This window comes from Macrobrachium rosenbergii, chromosome 14, assembly GCF_040412425.1.
Source record: "Macrobrachium rosenbergii isolate ZJJX-2024 chromosome 14, ASM4041242v1, whole genome shotgun sequence".
Classification (NCBI taxonomy): domain Eukaryota; kingdom Metazoa; phylum Arthropoda; class Malacostraca; order Decapoda; family Palaemonidae; genus Macrobrachium; species Macrobrachium rosenbergii.
The window spans coordinates 55,019,805-55,035,611 of NC_089754.1; the positions used below are offsets into that span (position 1 = coordinate 55,019,805).

Genomic DNA, 15,807 nt, shown 5'->3' on the forward strand with positions numbered 1-15,807 from the left:
TTCGTAATATACCTATCACTGCTTTTCTGTGATACTCGTCAAGCAGCAACTTCACAGTATAAAGACCCTTAAGTCTTTTTCGTTGCTTCTTCGAGACGTCGAGTAAGCTCGGCGATCCTCTGGTTGTGATCTCTTCTCTCGTTGTCCTGCCAAGTGCTGAAATCTAGATCCTGTTGTTCCAGTGCTCTCTGTAACGATTTTAAAAAGTATGCATCGGTTAAAACGACTGATCTTTTACGGGAAAATCTTTGATGAAATTTTAACAATGAATCGTTTTGGCAGAAATCGTATTTCCAATGCTGATGACTGCAGTACTGTCATAGTAACGGCAGTTTCAGTTGGCAAAATACGAATCAGACAATCTCTGCAACTAAACCATAGTTCGGTTAATGAACATAGCATTTTTAATCGATGTATAGCTATAAAACGGCTTTATTAACATTGGAAAAATTAAGATAAAACTAGATTACACGAACATTTCTCGTTACCACCTATGCCAGAAAGTAAACTAATTTTATATGGATGTCTGAAGAGCAAAACCCCTTCCTGTCATGAGCACAACTTAGACAAGTGAGGTTCCCCGCAACGCTTTGCAATAATGAGATAATTATATCGAAGTGTAAATTCACGATTATTATTATTATTATTATTATTATTATTATTATTATTATTATTATTATTATTATTATTATTATTATTATTATTTCAGTAGATGAAACCTATTCACAAGCACACCAAGCTTCCAAGGAACGTTGGTTTCAACCTCCCATCGCAGATCCCCAAACACTGCAGCAGTAACTGATCATGATACAGAGCCAGTGATTGCCCTGGGGGAGACGCGAAACCCGCGACATTTGAGTGGCATGCCACGACACCAACCACTATACCGCAAAGCACGAGTGATGGAGATCAAGAAACATCTCGTGGGAACTCGGATATGAGGGAATAATGTTTGCAGAGGAACTGAAAATCATCAGGTCAGGTTTTAAATAATACTAAGCAACTCTGATAAGGGGAAAATAATTGCCATTCAAGATATCAATAAAAAAACTATCAGATCGATTATTTATTACATTTGATGTTGGTGGCAAGAAGCTTCGCTTAAAAAGAGAGAGAGAGAGAGAGAGAGAGAGAGAGAGAGAGAGAGAGAGAGAGAGAGAGAGAGAGAGAGAGATTCACTAAGGATATTAAGTGACTCATTACCTGTGATTCGATGAGTTGGTTCTCCTTCTCTTCCAATTTCTTTTCCAAAACAGATATCTTGGTATCTTTGATGCCTATGATGGAGTTGAGCGAACTGATCGCCTTCTGCCGTTCGTCTTCGCTCTGAAAGGAATTGCATGAGTCCGTTACCTAATTTTGCAATGATGTTTCCCCCATTTCTTGTCACAGTACGACCTCCACACTCGATTTTGCCTGAGATGTGCAGTTATGCCTAGTGATTTGTAAATAGGAGCATAGTATGTGTAGGAAGAATTCTTCGATAACTTTTACCGGATTAAATATGGACACATGATTTACAGTAAGCGATCGCTGCTAGATTTTATCATTTCATTATTACTGGTGATGATGTTAACAAATGTATAGAAAAAGCCATATGTCGGTTCCTATTTACGTTGCGTAGGCCTACCCGTTCAAATACGAGCAGTGAGTATTGGACGTCTGACTCACGGCTAACTTCGCGTGCTTACCATGGGCTTGCTTGCATTCTGTTTGCATTCTTGGAGTTCTTGTGTCAGCTTGACAACCTTCTTCTCCAGCGCTGCCTTGTTGCCCTTCAGTTTCTCCGCTTCCATCAACTGGTTCTCGGCTCTCATCAACTTCGTCTAGAAGAAGATAAATGACGTCAGTAGAGGGACGGTTGGTTTTGGAATGGTGTGTTTCGTGTTATTTCGCTATCTTCTTTTACACTTTAATGGATCTTTTACGGAGTCTGAACAGCAAAATGTTTGTTTTTAATGCAAAAATGGTTTCAGGGTGATATCTGTAAATCAATGTTATGAACTTTCTAAGTAGAATGGCCACGGGGCACCATAATTATTTTTGCACAAGTCTGCGGAGAAAACATGTCAGCAACAGAAGAAGAAGAAGAAGAAGAGCTGTGTTTAGCCTGAGAGAAAGCGAGAGCTGCCTCGTGAATAACAAATAACTGAAAGTCAGGGAAAAGGGCTTTTTCATATTTTTTAGGAGAATATTGACTGATTTACTCATATACCTAAAACTGTTTCGAATGAATGTTGAATTCTCTTAAGAACTGCAACCGTCAGTTTTCTTTACCTGATGCGTCTTAACGTCGATTCGACACTCGTGCAGGTCTTGCTGGAGTCGGGAAGCCTTCTGCTCGAGGGAGCGAATCGTCTGTTTGTAGCCTTCTTCTGTACTTCTCAGGCTCGAGTCGAAGTCGTGCAACTTGTTCTGATAGAGAGAGAGAGAGAATGGTAGTAGGCCTATTACTTTGCGATGATAAAAACAAAATCAGTTATGGATTTGAGATCATTAACGTATGAGAGGCGTGCGCACACATATATATGTATATATACATATATAATACACACACATATACAGTATATATATGCATATATACAGCCTATACACACACACACAATAAAATCCAACTAAGTGCAACCACTTCGTCCAATAATATATATATATATATATATATATATATATATATATATATATATATATATATATATATATATATATATATATATATATATATATATATAATCAGAAAGCTACAAACGTCCTTTAATATCTAATTCACTCTGCCTCGGAAGTAATATATTTTCATATATGTTACCGAAGGGGAATTTTTAGTTGATAATAAGTCCACCGTCCCGTGGGTTCGACGGGTGGGTTGATGGGAGATGGTATTCACTTATACCTCTCTTGTGGCCGAATGGTTAGTGTGTCACTGTAGTCCTGATTCCTCGTCCGTCGCTGGTTCGACCCCACGGGACGGTGGACTTATTATCAACTAAAAATTCCCCTTCGGTAACATATATGAAAATATATTACTTCCGAGGCAGAGTGAATTAGATATTAAAGGACGTTTGTAGCTTTCTGATTGTATATGAATCACGGCGATGTGATAAATAGTCATATATATATATATATATATATATATATATATATATATATATATATATATATATATAAACATAAAAATAAAATGTCACGAAGATTAGTATTAGTTCAACGGTCCTAAGCTTTGAGAGAGAGAGAGAGAGAGAGAGAGAGAGAGAGAGAGAGAGAGAGAGAGAGAGAGAGAGAGAGTTACTGTAAAAATCTAAGCTGATTCAAAGGTTGAACGAGCTTGCTGAGGGAGCATCCTGGCGCTGACAGCTAGCTGGTGCAAAGGATTGCATTGCTTCTCCCTGAAAATGAACTCATCTCTTCAAAATAACACATCCATACGAAAGAAAACCACGTATAACTATACACTGACACTCAGGGAAATCTAACAGTGGGCTGAATTTCCTCACCTTAGAGACCACAAGGTTATTTTGCGTGTCGTTCAGTTGGCGGGTGAGTTTTTCCACGTCCTTCTTCAGAGAGGCGATGGTCTGCTTATTCGCTTGGTCTTGGTCTCGTATCTCCTGAAGCTCCTTCTCTAGTTGCTTTTAAAATAATAATAATTAATAATAATAATAATAATAATAATAATAATAATAATAATAATAATAATAATAATACGCTTTTTTATATCATCACTTTCTCGTGATCTTAAATGGAAAAATAAAGTTCGCTGTAGTATTTATGTACGAGTATATCGCTGTATACAGGACGCTTTCGCCAACTTGATCAGTTGGCCTCTTTAGCCAGAAGTTGGCGAAAACTTCCTGTATATATTCGTACATACATACTACTGCGGACTTTATTTTTTCAATAATAATAATAATAATAATAATAATAATAATAATAATAATAATAATAATAATAACAATAATAATAATAATGTACACATGACGTCATAAGCACACAATCCCATTTGGGCGACAGGACAATCTTCTTTCTCTGGGATCTAAGCTGCTACCTAGCGGGACACCAGTCCAGTACCGTATCCATTCAGTTCACAGATGGAATTAAATGATAAAGATGTGGCATTTACATATACTTGGAACCAAGGCCTATTCGGAATAATATGCAGAGCAACATATTTGTTTCCACTCTACAGTTTCTGCGAATGAATATAATGTTGGCCTGGTGTCTCATTAGTCAGAAGGGAGTGTGGCTTAATAATAAGAATGATAACAGACTCGGGTTAGCAATAACTCTTTTCCCATAACTTTCTAAACAGTTATTTTAAACTTGCGTGAAGTTTTACGCAGCGAATCAGACATTCCTTTCAACCGGCTGATAAGTTTATTTGAATCTGCTTTTAGATCTATTTTAGTTCCCAATTTACTCGAGAGTATGAGTACATCTCATATGGAATTTCTAACTTCGTGAAATCAGGCGAGTAAACAGTATGTGCTTTGTACATAACTTCCGACTTTCTACAAATGAAGGCCGCAAGGTTCCCATTCTTCCACGTACCCACTAGCGGATCCCGGGGTGGGGGCACATGGGCACGTGGCCCCCCACCCATGAAAAATAATGATAAAATAATACTATTGAAGATTTAGATAATAACAACATAAATGAGAAATATAAAAAAGGGAGAAAAATCTTTTATGGAAATAATAATAAAATTTTGTAGAAAAAATAATAACAATCTTAATGATAATATATATACATATATATATATATATATATATATATATATATATATATATATATATATATATATATATATATATATATAACATGAAAATTGGTGCCCGCCCCCAATGAAATTTTTCTGGGTACCTTCGCGTAAGAGCCTGCCCTGCCAGTTTCCTCGAGTCTGGACGCGAGGTTCTTGTTCTCGGCCGCCAGAGCGCTGATCGTCATTCTTTTCGCTTCCGTCTCCGCCTCCAAGTCGACGATCCTCGTTTCTAAAGCATTCTGAAAGAGAAATGTTCAAGTCAAAGCAACGGTTGGTCCGCTGATGAAAAATCACTGGTTCTGTATCGTGATCAGTTACTGCCGCAGTGTCGGGGGTCTGGGGCTGGCGGTTGAAACCGACATTCTTTGGAAGCTTGAATTTCTTCAAGTCAGTGGCCCCTTTGGTGCGCTTGTTCCATGTGAATGGGTTTCATCTACCGAAATAATAATAATAATAATAATAATAATAATAATAATAATAATAATAATAATAATAATAATAATAATAATAATAATAATAATGAATTCTCGAATGCACTGGGTTATACAATGTAATACATAAAATTACTGAAAACAGCGACATTCTAAAGAGTTTTTTTTTATGGAAAATATTACAAAAACAGATAAACCATTTCTTCAATGCGCTGACTACTTTACGATATTCTGTAACCATGCTGTAATTAGATTAATTAGATAATCCAGTACAAGTCAGCATTAATCATTTATCCGAAACACTACTACGTGGAATTCGTCATCGAACTGAAAATAACTCAGTTAAACGTAATTTTCTGATAACTTTCTGTGTATGAGAAATGAACTAATAAAAAGTCACTAGTTAGCCCCTGAATGCACTACGTGGTATGTCATACCAAGATTCGAAAGCATTCAAATTTTTTCGCTCATTTGCCAGTAACATCGTTTCTGTCATTTGTCAGTGTATAAAGACCAAATGAGTCTTAATGGAGAGAGAGAGAGAGAGAGAGAGAGAGAGAGAGAGAGAGAGAGAGAGAGAGAAAGAAAATGCTAGGTAAATTTGAAGTGAACTGAATTAATTATAGAATTCATGTCAAAAGCCAAGCACTGGGACCTATGAGGTCATTCAGCGCTGAAACGGAAATTGACAGTAGAAAGGTTTGAAAGGTTGCTCTATGAATCAGTTGTTAGGGGAGGGTGGACAGTAAGACAGAAGAAAGAGAATATGAGAGGAGGTACAGTAAAAGGAACGAAAGCTGTTGCAGCTAGGGGCCTAAGGAAGGCACGCTGCAAAGAACCTTAAGTAATGCCTACAGTGCACCGCAGGAGGTGCACTGACGGCACTAACCCTCCTTCGGGGTAGGTAGGTTTGGAGACGCGATGTTATCAAAATGGTTGACAGCTGAATTCCAGAGAAAATAAACGAGAGAAGGAATGCTTGAAAACAATTGAGGGGAAAACCTCTAAAAAAATGGAAAATGTATAGCTGCTAATCCAAACAGAAGAGAAAAGGCGGTGGGTGGATGATTTTCGAAATTGTAAATGACAGACGTGTTTCTATGTATGTGTATTTTTGCTCTTTTGAAAACTGTCTATTGCTATTGCATGATGTCCTTCCTCTCTAACGAATGAGGCAATGTCAGTAACTCCCCAAAATAAACTGAGAAGTGTTTTTAGGCCTAAGACTTTTCCCTAACAGCAAAAGGTCGTACCGAACTTTGGGGCACTTCCTTAAGATCTCTCAAAAGATTCTAGACGACGTGTAAATCGTAAAAACGGTTCGGGAGCCAAACAATGAATTCAATAGCTGCAAAGATCTAGTCAACATTTCTACAAAACATGAAGCAGTTTCCACTACCTGTTCTCCTTGTCTACTTTCCATTCTCCTCAGTTTGTCGGTGAAGACTTTATTGTCCTTTTCCAAGACCTCGATGTTGACGGTCTTCGAAGTCAGCATCGCCTGCAGTTCGGCCACTCGGTTGTTCAGGAAGTTCTGGGGAGAGACAGGACTGACGATGAAGCGGGCCAAATATCCCTGCTAGATTTTTTTTTATTATATCTTTCGAATCTTCATCAAAAAATGAAAAAAAGTCTTTTTTACATAATTCTTGCAAACTAATATATATCACAATAAAATAAGATACATGTAGATAATTGAGGATTTTTCTAAGTTTCAATTTTGCGAAATGCGCTTAGGGACATCTGATCCCCCAGGGCTACTACTAAACAAGGCAAAATGCATTTGACACCCCAGGGGCTGGTACTAAACACGGTGAAATGCATTTGACCCCCAGGGGCTAGTACTCAACTTGGCGAAATACATTTGACACCCCAGGGGCTAGTACTAAACACGGCAAAATACATTTGACCCCCCAGGGGCTAGTACTAAACATGGTGAAATAAATTTGACCACCCCAGGGGCTAGTACTAAACACGGCAAAATACATTTGACCCCCAGGGGCTAGTACTAAACATGGCATAATACATTTTGACCCCCAGGGGCTAGTACTGAACACGGAAAAATACATTTGACCCCCAGGGGCTAGTACTAAAAACGGCAAAATACATTTGACTGCCAGGGGATAGTACTAAACATGGCGAAATACATTTGACACCCCAGGGGCTTGTACTAAACATGGAGAAATACATTTTGACTCCCCAGGGGCTAATACTAAACATGGCAAAATACACTTGACACCCCAGGGGCTAGTATTAAACGCGGCGAAACAGTGTAGAGGAATCACTGTTTAGTACTAGCCCTCATGTGGAATTGGAGTTCGGACCGGAAACGATCTTTTATCGATAAAGCCTTGCACCTCACGAGAATAGTTTTGTGTGCCCGCAACTGAGTTTGTGGAGTGAGCGTTTAGGAACCAGAAATCTTTATATAGCTGACGTTTGTTCGATATAATCTAAAAATTAATCATTCAAAGCATAATCTCTGTCTACCTCTTCACTGGCTTTTGTTATTTTCATGTGGAATATTTTAAGATACAATGGAACGCAAGTTTGTGCTGCAAACTGTTATTAATTAGGGAATTTTACACACAAATTTTTTCCTCTGGGCTAAAAGACAAGTGAATCAGCGTTTTGCCTGAAACTAACACGGCACTATTCATGATGCTCCGAAATCATTAGTAACCTGCCATACACTGTTTTTAAACCGACAACTTATCTTCCATTCCTACATTAAAGCGGCCAGAATTGTTGCATCTATCAAAACGAACTTTATCTATATTGACTTAATTTTGGACCTTATATACCATGCACTGGGTATAAAGACTCTCGGTTGACTTACCAGCTGATCAGTTTCTTGGTCAAACTTCGCCTTCAGGTGGTGATTGTTCGCTGTAAGATTTTCCAGAGCTCTTTCCTTTGTCTCTGCCTCTCTTTCGAGCTCCTTCACGCGATTCTCGAGCTTTGGAAAATGAGAATTTAATCGTCAATAATAATCCAATCCAGTTTTTTTTTATTGTTGGCTGAATTTAACTCAGTAAGATCTTGTTTTAAGTATTCTCTGCTGAACTGAACTGAATATAGAATTTAGGCCAAAGGCCAGGCACTGGGACCTATGAGATCATTCAGCTGAAACGGAAATTGACAGTAGAAAGGAGGTACAGTGAAAGGAACGAAAGAGGTTGCAGCTAGGGGCCTAAGGAAGGCACGCTGCAAAGAACCTTCAGTAATGCCTACAGTGCACCGCATGAGGTGCACTGACGGCACTACTACTCCCCAACGGGGAAAAGAGCAGTCATTGATAGTTCTCTCACTTGTTTTAGAAGAGACTTGAAGTGCAAAGATAGCCAAAATGATATGTATTTCTCTGAGAGGTAATCCTGACCTGACCTGCTATAGAGATCTGAGGCTTCAGCACACTCTGCAATGACTCCAGTGACAAGCCACGGAGCTTTAACAATTATATATTGCGAAAAGATACAAAATAATAAGGAAGAATAATGCTCTTGCTAAACAATAAACTATCGAATAACAAACACAAGGGACAATGAATATATTGTAGCTCTAAGCTATTAAATAATAATAAAAAAATAGACGAATTGTGGCTACTTTTACTCAAACAAACTGCGCTGAGAGCTAAAGATGAACAAATTTAAGAATTCCCCCAAATTTTCCATCTTTAGCCAAGAATGAGAATGAAAGAATGATGACTCTTCCTCAAGTGTTAAAGAATGACGCCAGAGAAAAAAAAAAAAAAAGAGAAAAGAGCTCTTGCCATTGCATTCTGTTGCGTCTGCGTGTTGTCTTTGATCCTCTTGGTGAGCTGGTCTATTTCCTTCATGAGGGAGCTGATAGTCTGCCTGTTGGTCACTTCCAGGTCCTCCAGCTTCTTGATCTTGCCCTTTTGTTCGTCCTGGTGATGAGAGTGGGACCAGCTGGAATTACTGGTAGTCGCTTGATTAAGGCATGGGATATAGTTTAGGTCAAGGGCGCAGCGCTGGGACCTATGAGGTCATTCAGCGCTGGAAGGGAAACTGAGTAGGTAGGTTTGAAAGGTGTAATTAGAAGTAAACAAAGCAGTTGCACTATGAAATAACTGTTAGGAGAGGGTGGATAGCAAGATGGAAAAAAGATATGAGTGGAGGTACAGTAAAAGGAATGAAAGGGGTTGCGTTCGCGCAATTTCAGTTTCTGGGACAAGTTATTGAATAAACTGGGGACCGAGTTCTCAGTGGCCTCTTGCCAATATTTTGTTGCATCTTTGTGATGCAGATGGTGAAACGCAGTTAACGAAGCCTGCTATCAATTTATTTCTATAAGATTTTATCTTTTATATATCGTTTTAGGCATTATTTGCATACAGAAGGTGAGATTAGTTAAAAAGTGAAAAATCTAGCTAGTGCAACACAAGAATATGCAGTCGATCATATTGAAAATGCACCATACAGTAAACTCCGGAAATTCTCTTAGAAGCTTGATAACGATTTGGGAAAAATCAAGGTCACAGAAACCAGATCTATCTTTCGGTGGTTTCGGTATAATGCTGTATGAGCAGCGGCCCATGAAACTTTAACCACGGCCCGGTGGTGGCACGGCCTATATCGATGCCAGAAGCACGATTAAGTCTAACTTTAACCTTAAATAAAATAAAAAAAATACTGAGGCTAGAGGGCTGCAATTTGGTGTGTTTGATGATTGGGGGGTGGATGATCAACATACCAATTTGCAGCCCTCTAGCCTCGGCAGTTTTCAAGATCTGAGGGCGGACAGAAAAAGAGCGTACAAAAAAAAGTGCGACCAGAAATAAGTGCGGACGGACAGACAAAGCTAGCACACTAGTTTTCTTTTACAGAAAACTAAAAGAACCTACTGTACAAATTGCAAACGATTCCATCTGTCCTGACAGACATTTTCTCTCGTCGTTTTCTGTTACCTGATAATCCAGAAGTGCTCGCTGAGCTTTCCTTAATTTCTCCTCTAACTCCAAATTGTCCTTCTTCTGTTGATCAATCGTGGCCTGCTTCGTTGCGTCTTGGTAGAGCAGGTCCTGTATGGTCGCTTGTTGTTGGATCTTTAAAGCAAAAAGGATATTGGCAAGATTAAATAAAAAGATGTAAATGAAGTCATCCTTAAGATGTGCAATGAACGGAAGGAAAACATGGATTGAAATGGCTGAATCAATGTTGAGTTGGTTGTCAGAACCCAAACAGCACAGTGCGTCTGCCTGAGCGCGCCCGCATGAGAGAGAGAGAGAGAGAGAGAGAGAGAGAGAGAGAGAGAGAGAGAGAGAGAGAGAGAGAGAGAGTAATTAGTGTTAAAAATGATATGAAACCAATTTATGGAAATGAATTAAATTCTGTGAAAACTTTCATCAATAGGGATTGCGGCCCTCTAGACACGCAAAAGTGGCAAGAGAAAGGGCTTACCTGTCGTTCATTGGCTTTCTGATCAACGTCCCTCTTGTGGCGAGATAAGATTTGCTGTTGAGCTGTCTGAATGGAAAGACGGAGATGATTACAAAGATTATAAGATTTGTTGTTGAGCTGTCTAAATGGGAAGACAGTGATGATTACAAAGATTATTGTTCACGTAAAACTGGCTGACAATAAAGATTATTCTTCTAATTATCATGTAAAACTCAGTGACATTAAAGATTATTCTTCTAATTATCATGTAAAACTGACTGACATTAAAGACTATGCTTCTAATTATCATGTGAAACTGACTTACATTACAGATTATTCTAATTATCGTGTGAAACTGACATTTTTTTTTAATGCAAGGCGTTATGTGAACTCAAAAAATGCAAGGGGGTAGAACTCGGGAGAGTTGCTATTTTGACAGAAATTTATTTTGTCTGCATGTACCAGGCTGTTCGCGAAAGAAACCATGAGATGAAACGGTAAAAGGCCAAGCACTGGGACCTATGAGGTCATTCAGCGCAGAAACGGAATTTGACAGTAAAAGGTCTGAAAGGTGTAACAGGAGGAAAACTTCAAAGCAGCTGCACAATGAGTCAATTGTTAGGAGAGGGGTGGAAAGTAAGACGGAAGAAAGAGAATATGAAAGGAGGTACAGTAAAAGAAACGAAAGGGGTTGCAGCTAGGGGCCTGAGGAAGGCACGCTACAAAGATCCTTAAGTAATGCCTACAGCGCACTAGCCTCCCCACCCCTACGGGATCTACATTATCAGTAAGACAGGTACCATCACTTGAAAACCTGCATACTACCGCAAATTTTCCGTGGTCTGAGAAAGATCTTTGCTCGCCATGGCAAGCTGCTGCTGTAGAGAGTTGATTGTTGCCTCCTGCTGCTTTATGACTGATTCTTTCGTCTGCTGGTCCTGTTGATGGACATGAAAAACAGAAAAAACAAGTGTAAAATGCCCCGACGTTTCTTCGGAGCAGTCGAGTTTTCTGTACAGCGTATAATGCTGTATGAAATTCTCTGGGACGCAGTGAATTAATGGCCCATGTCATTGGCACTTTTACAGGGCAGCAGTACTTTGTGCTCTGACGTATTCGAAAGCTATTTTGCATGTAGTAAGTACAGCTAATTCAGAATTTGTGAACTGGGTACATGAAAGATTAACTATGTGGCATTTCAAGTTAAAATACTGTTAAACACATATGTATGTAAACTTAACATTATTTTAATGTAAAATTAACAGTATTTTGTTGTCAACTTAACAAGTTCCTACAGTAAGAAATACCAAAATCTACGTGACTTTCCACCAACCTTTTGACAGTTGTCCAATTTGGCCACAAGGAATTCAACTTGGCCCCTCAAAGTGTTGACGCTTTGCTGGCTAGTTGACACTTCTCTCTGCATTTCGACCAAGTGTTCTCGATTCTGGAAAGGAGAGGAAGTTATTGCGAGAAAAGAGAGGAAGTCTCGGCAGAAAAGAATAATAATCTATAGGACACGAAAAGAAAAGTCAGGTTTTCATAGAAGAGGAATCCTTGCGTCTGAACGACAATAGGGTTAATGGAAAACAATTAACAATAAAAATGTAAAGAATAAAAATCTACAGAACAGAAAAAGGATTCGTTTCTGAAAGGAGGACTCTTGACGGACAATAGAATTAAAAGAAAGCAGCAATATAAATGGATGGACTGGTATAAATATGGAGTAAAATATCAAGAAACAAGTAAAAAACGCGCCGAAGGTTCCTCGGCGCAATCAGTTTTCTGTACAGCCGCTACAGCGTAAAATCAAGGCCACCAAAAATAGATCTATTTTTCGGTGGTCTTGGTATAATGCTGTATGAGCCGCGGCCCATGAAACTTTAACCACGGCCGGGTGGTGGCCTATCCTATACGTTGCCAGAGGCACGATTATGGCTAACTTTCACCTTAAATAAAATAAAAAGTCCTGAGGCTAGACGGTTGCAATTTGGTACGTTTGACGATTGGAGGGTGGATGATCAACATACCAATTTGCAGCCCTCTAGACTCAGTGGTGTTTAAGATCTGAGGGCGGGCAGAAGAAGTGCGGACAAAAAAAAAAGTACAAGATTTGCGGTGAGGTTTCGAGCGAGCCAGATCAGCCCTCATTTTCAAGTCTTCTAAAGTTCTCTGCATGAAAAAGTCTCGATATGACCATACGTAAAAGCATCAGTTCTGAATATTACGCGCGAGAAGTTAGAAAATGTCATATCAGTCAATCGTACCTGACTGGTTGCCAACTTCCGCTCGGCGTCTGTTAACTTCATCGTAAGCGTCTCGACGTTGCTCCTGAGGGCGCCGATGGTCTGGTTGTTGCGAGCGTCCTGCTCCAGAAGCTCCGACAGGCTAGCCTGATGCTGCGTCTGAAGTCAAGTTATGGAATGGTGTTAGGTATAACGTGTAGGGGCATGCTGCCCTAAAATGGAAAACTGCAGTATCAGCAAAATTTTCGAAATTAAGATGTGCCACCTATTGGCCTCGTGAAATACTAGTACACAAGTTACTGCAGTTTCAGAATGATTCTTCAGTGCTTTCCGCGAGTATGTAGGGGGTCCCATTTGCAGTATCTGCAAAATCAGTTGTAAGGCAATGGAGTATCTACCATTTTTCTCAGTTTTGTATTTTTGAAGATAATACAGTCTTCCATTTTAGGGCAGTGACGTTAGGAGAGAGAGAGAGAGAGAGAGAGAGAGAGAGAGAGAGAGAGAGAGAGAGAGACTGTGCTGCATTTGAAAGTATTTCAATAGAAAAGAGGCGACAAGTCTGAAATCAGGTGGTGGAATGGTTTTAAATATAATGAATAAGGGCCATAGAGAGAGAGAGAGAGAGAGAGAGAGAGAGAGAGAGAGAGAGAGAGAGAGAGAGAGAGAGAGAGAGAGAGATTGTGTTGCATTTGAAAAGTATTTCAATAGAAAAGAGGCGACGTCTTTTAAAAAATAGGCCGATAAAAAAGTTACTCGGAAAGCATGCAAATAAAATGAGGGGCTCTGTTTCATGACGTGTGTCTGTTTTATGTAACTCTCTCTCTCTCTCTCTCTCTCTCTCTCTCTCTCTCTCCTTATCTATCTATCTATTTATATTTCTTTCATTTCCTTTACAGTCTTTCCACGGATGTCCCAAAGACTAAAAATAACCAAGCACGTTTCTCTCCCTCTCTCTCTCTCTCTCTCTCTCTCTCTCTCTCTCTCTCTCTCTCTCCTTATCTATCTATTTATATTTCTGTCATTTCCTTTACCATCTTTCCACGGATGTCCCGATGACTAAAAATAACCAAGCACTTCTCTCTCTCTCTCTCTCTCTCTCTCTCTCTCTCTCTCTCTCTCTCTCTCTCTCTCTCTCTCTCTGTAGCTTAATATGACTACAAAAAGAACACGAATGACATATCACCGTTCTTTTCACCTACCTGCAAATTTATCCACTTCTGATCGCTGTGGGCCAGTTTCCTCGAAAGATCGTCGACCTCCATCTTCAGTGCTGCGATCGTCTGGTTGTTGGTAGCATCTTGGTGCAGCAGTTCTTGAAGGCCTTCGTTCTTTCTCTCCTGAGGGAGAAGAAGAAGAAGAAGAAGAAGCCATATCAAACAACGAGACAAGTGGTCATAGCCTCATTACAGGCTTTCCTCGTTGGATCACAGATGAACCGCATCTGTTCAGAAAACCGTAGGATGCACGGAATGGTAGGTAATGGCATTCTCGCATACCTGCGTGTGAATACATTATTCGGAGCATATTTTTAGCCCCCTATCCTGAACAAACATTGGAGAAGTATTTCCTGGAAATAGTTGATGTTACATGTATATGAGCAATTATATACATATGTATATATACATATACAGACCTATATATAATATATATAACTATATTTGTGTCTGTATGCTTACACGAGTATATTATTTTGCTAACCAGAGGAAAAAAGAACAAGAAAAGAAGTGGAAATACAATACAAACTTTTTTAATATGCTAATGTGCAGTTGCGTATGTTTATAATATACATTTACGATCAAAGGAAGCGCTACCACATTATCTTCCTTGCTGCGCACAAGTGTGCCGTACTTAGCAGCAATTCGTGGTAATGTTTTGATACGAAACTGATTAGGCTGAAGTATATTTGTTTGATTTCGAGTCTTCGTTCTTATATAATATTGTATAAAATGATTTTGTAAAGGAAGCAGGTTGAGTGCAAAAGGTTAGATAATTGGAAAATTAAAAGAGAGAGAGAGAGCAAATTACTCTCCTGAACGTAACTATAGTTTGAAACGAAATCATTCCTAGACGCAAAACTAGCGCTTAGACGATTGTGTTCGAATTAGTATACTTGATTTTTAACAGCAAATAAAAATCCTAGATGTATATATAACTATGATTTTGAGGTAACCCTCTCATGGCATATAACTGCGCCGCTAATCGCCAAAAATCGGATATAAATCAGTCAACTTTCATCCTAAGAGATCCCGTGTGGACGCCTATGTTTTGAGCCGTTACTCCGGAACATTGGAGTTTCAACACACGCACCTACTCAAATGAAGTCTTCCTAAAGACGGATCGAGTGATTTATCCAGCTGTTGGAAAGAAGAAGGAAGAAGAAGAAGAAGGAAGAGGTGTTCTACATTCGAGGAGAAGGGAAAATGGGCGGGATTCCACGTAATGAAGCAGGCAAACGTAAAAAATAATGAAGCAGGCGAACATGAAGGCGAGTCTGCATTATAGTAAAACACTCTCGTCGGCGCCTCATCGCGCACACTTACTCACATCACAAACCGGTGTTTCATTAAAATTACCCAGCACTTGCCAAAGGTTCATTCTCCCCTCACGGTCGGTGACTTTTTTCAACATGTCTGTGATACACACGCGATAGGTTTCCCTGACGTGCTCAAGTGTTTACTGCGGTGTGGACACATCCTAAGAATGTCATCTGAAATACGATGGAATACGAACAGGGTTTATCTCGTCAGGTTTACAACCCTCATAACACCGGTATGAGTAGCTACGCATACACGCAAAATTTAAGTCAACAAGGTCTGTAATTGTTTAGTGATTAATATCATGTTGTTACTCCATGGGAAGCTGAACTTTACTGAGATAAAGGCAATTTGGGAAATTACATCTATCATCAGAGCCTAAAGTAAAACATGAATATATAAGATTAGGAAAACACATAGGAAGGAAATATTTAAAATAAT

At 39.3% G+C, this 15,807-nt stretch overlaps 2 protein-coding genes across 2 annotated transcripts in view; both read right to left on the minus strand.

Annotated features, from left to right (window-relative positions):
- Window positions 1-11,518, minus strand: LOC136846173 (putative leucine-rich repeat-containing protein DDB_G0290503). The gene is made up of 12 exons (XM_067116987.1): window positions 11,401-11,518; window positions 10,608-10,673; window positions 10,115-10,252; window positions 8,957-9,094; window positions 8,024-8,143; window positions 6,584-6,718; window positions 4,855-4,992; window positions 3,489-3,623; window positions 2,278-2,415; window positions 1,692-1,826; window positions 1,204-1,326; window positions 1-188 (listed from the first exon to the last, which is right to left on the minus strand). Exons 1-12 carry the CDS (start codon window positions 11,404-11,406, stop codon window positions 69-71), a joined length of 1,392 nt encoding a protein of 463 aa, XP_066973088.1. The 5' UTR covers window positions 11,407-11,518; the 3' UTR covers window positions 1-68.
- The window catches only part of LOC136845553 (ankycorbin-like), a 16,928-nt gene continuing 12,528 nt past the window's right edge, over window positions 11,408-15,807 (minus strand). Inside the window, exons 13-16 of the mRNA XM_067115734.1 lie at window positions 14,032-14,169; window positions 12,854-12,991; window positions 11,920-12,033; window positions 11,408-11,524 (exon numbers count right to left, since the gene is read on the minus strand). Of these exons, the coding sequence (XP_066971835.1) occupies window positions 11,408-11,524; window positions 11,920-12,033; window positions 12,854-12,991; window positions 14,032-14,169 (507 nt within the window). The remainder of the gene's footprint in view (window positions 11,525-11,919; window positions 12,034-12,853; window positions 12,992-14,031; window positions 14,170-15,807) is intronic.

What these genes read in the sequence shown, in the direction of transcription:
- LOC136846173 (XM_067116987.1), bottom strand. An exon ending in ATAACCTTGTGGTCTCTAAG is followed by an intron (nt 2,416 to 3,488) that starts GTGAGGAAATTC and finishes TCTCTCTATCAG; the next exon opens with AACAAGTTGCACGACTTCGA. An exon ending in ACCAACTCATCGAATCACAG is followed by an intron (nt 189 to 1,203) that starts GTAATGAGTCAC and finishes AAATCGTTACAG; the next exon opens with AGAGCACTGGAACAACAGGA.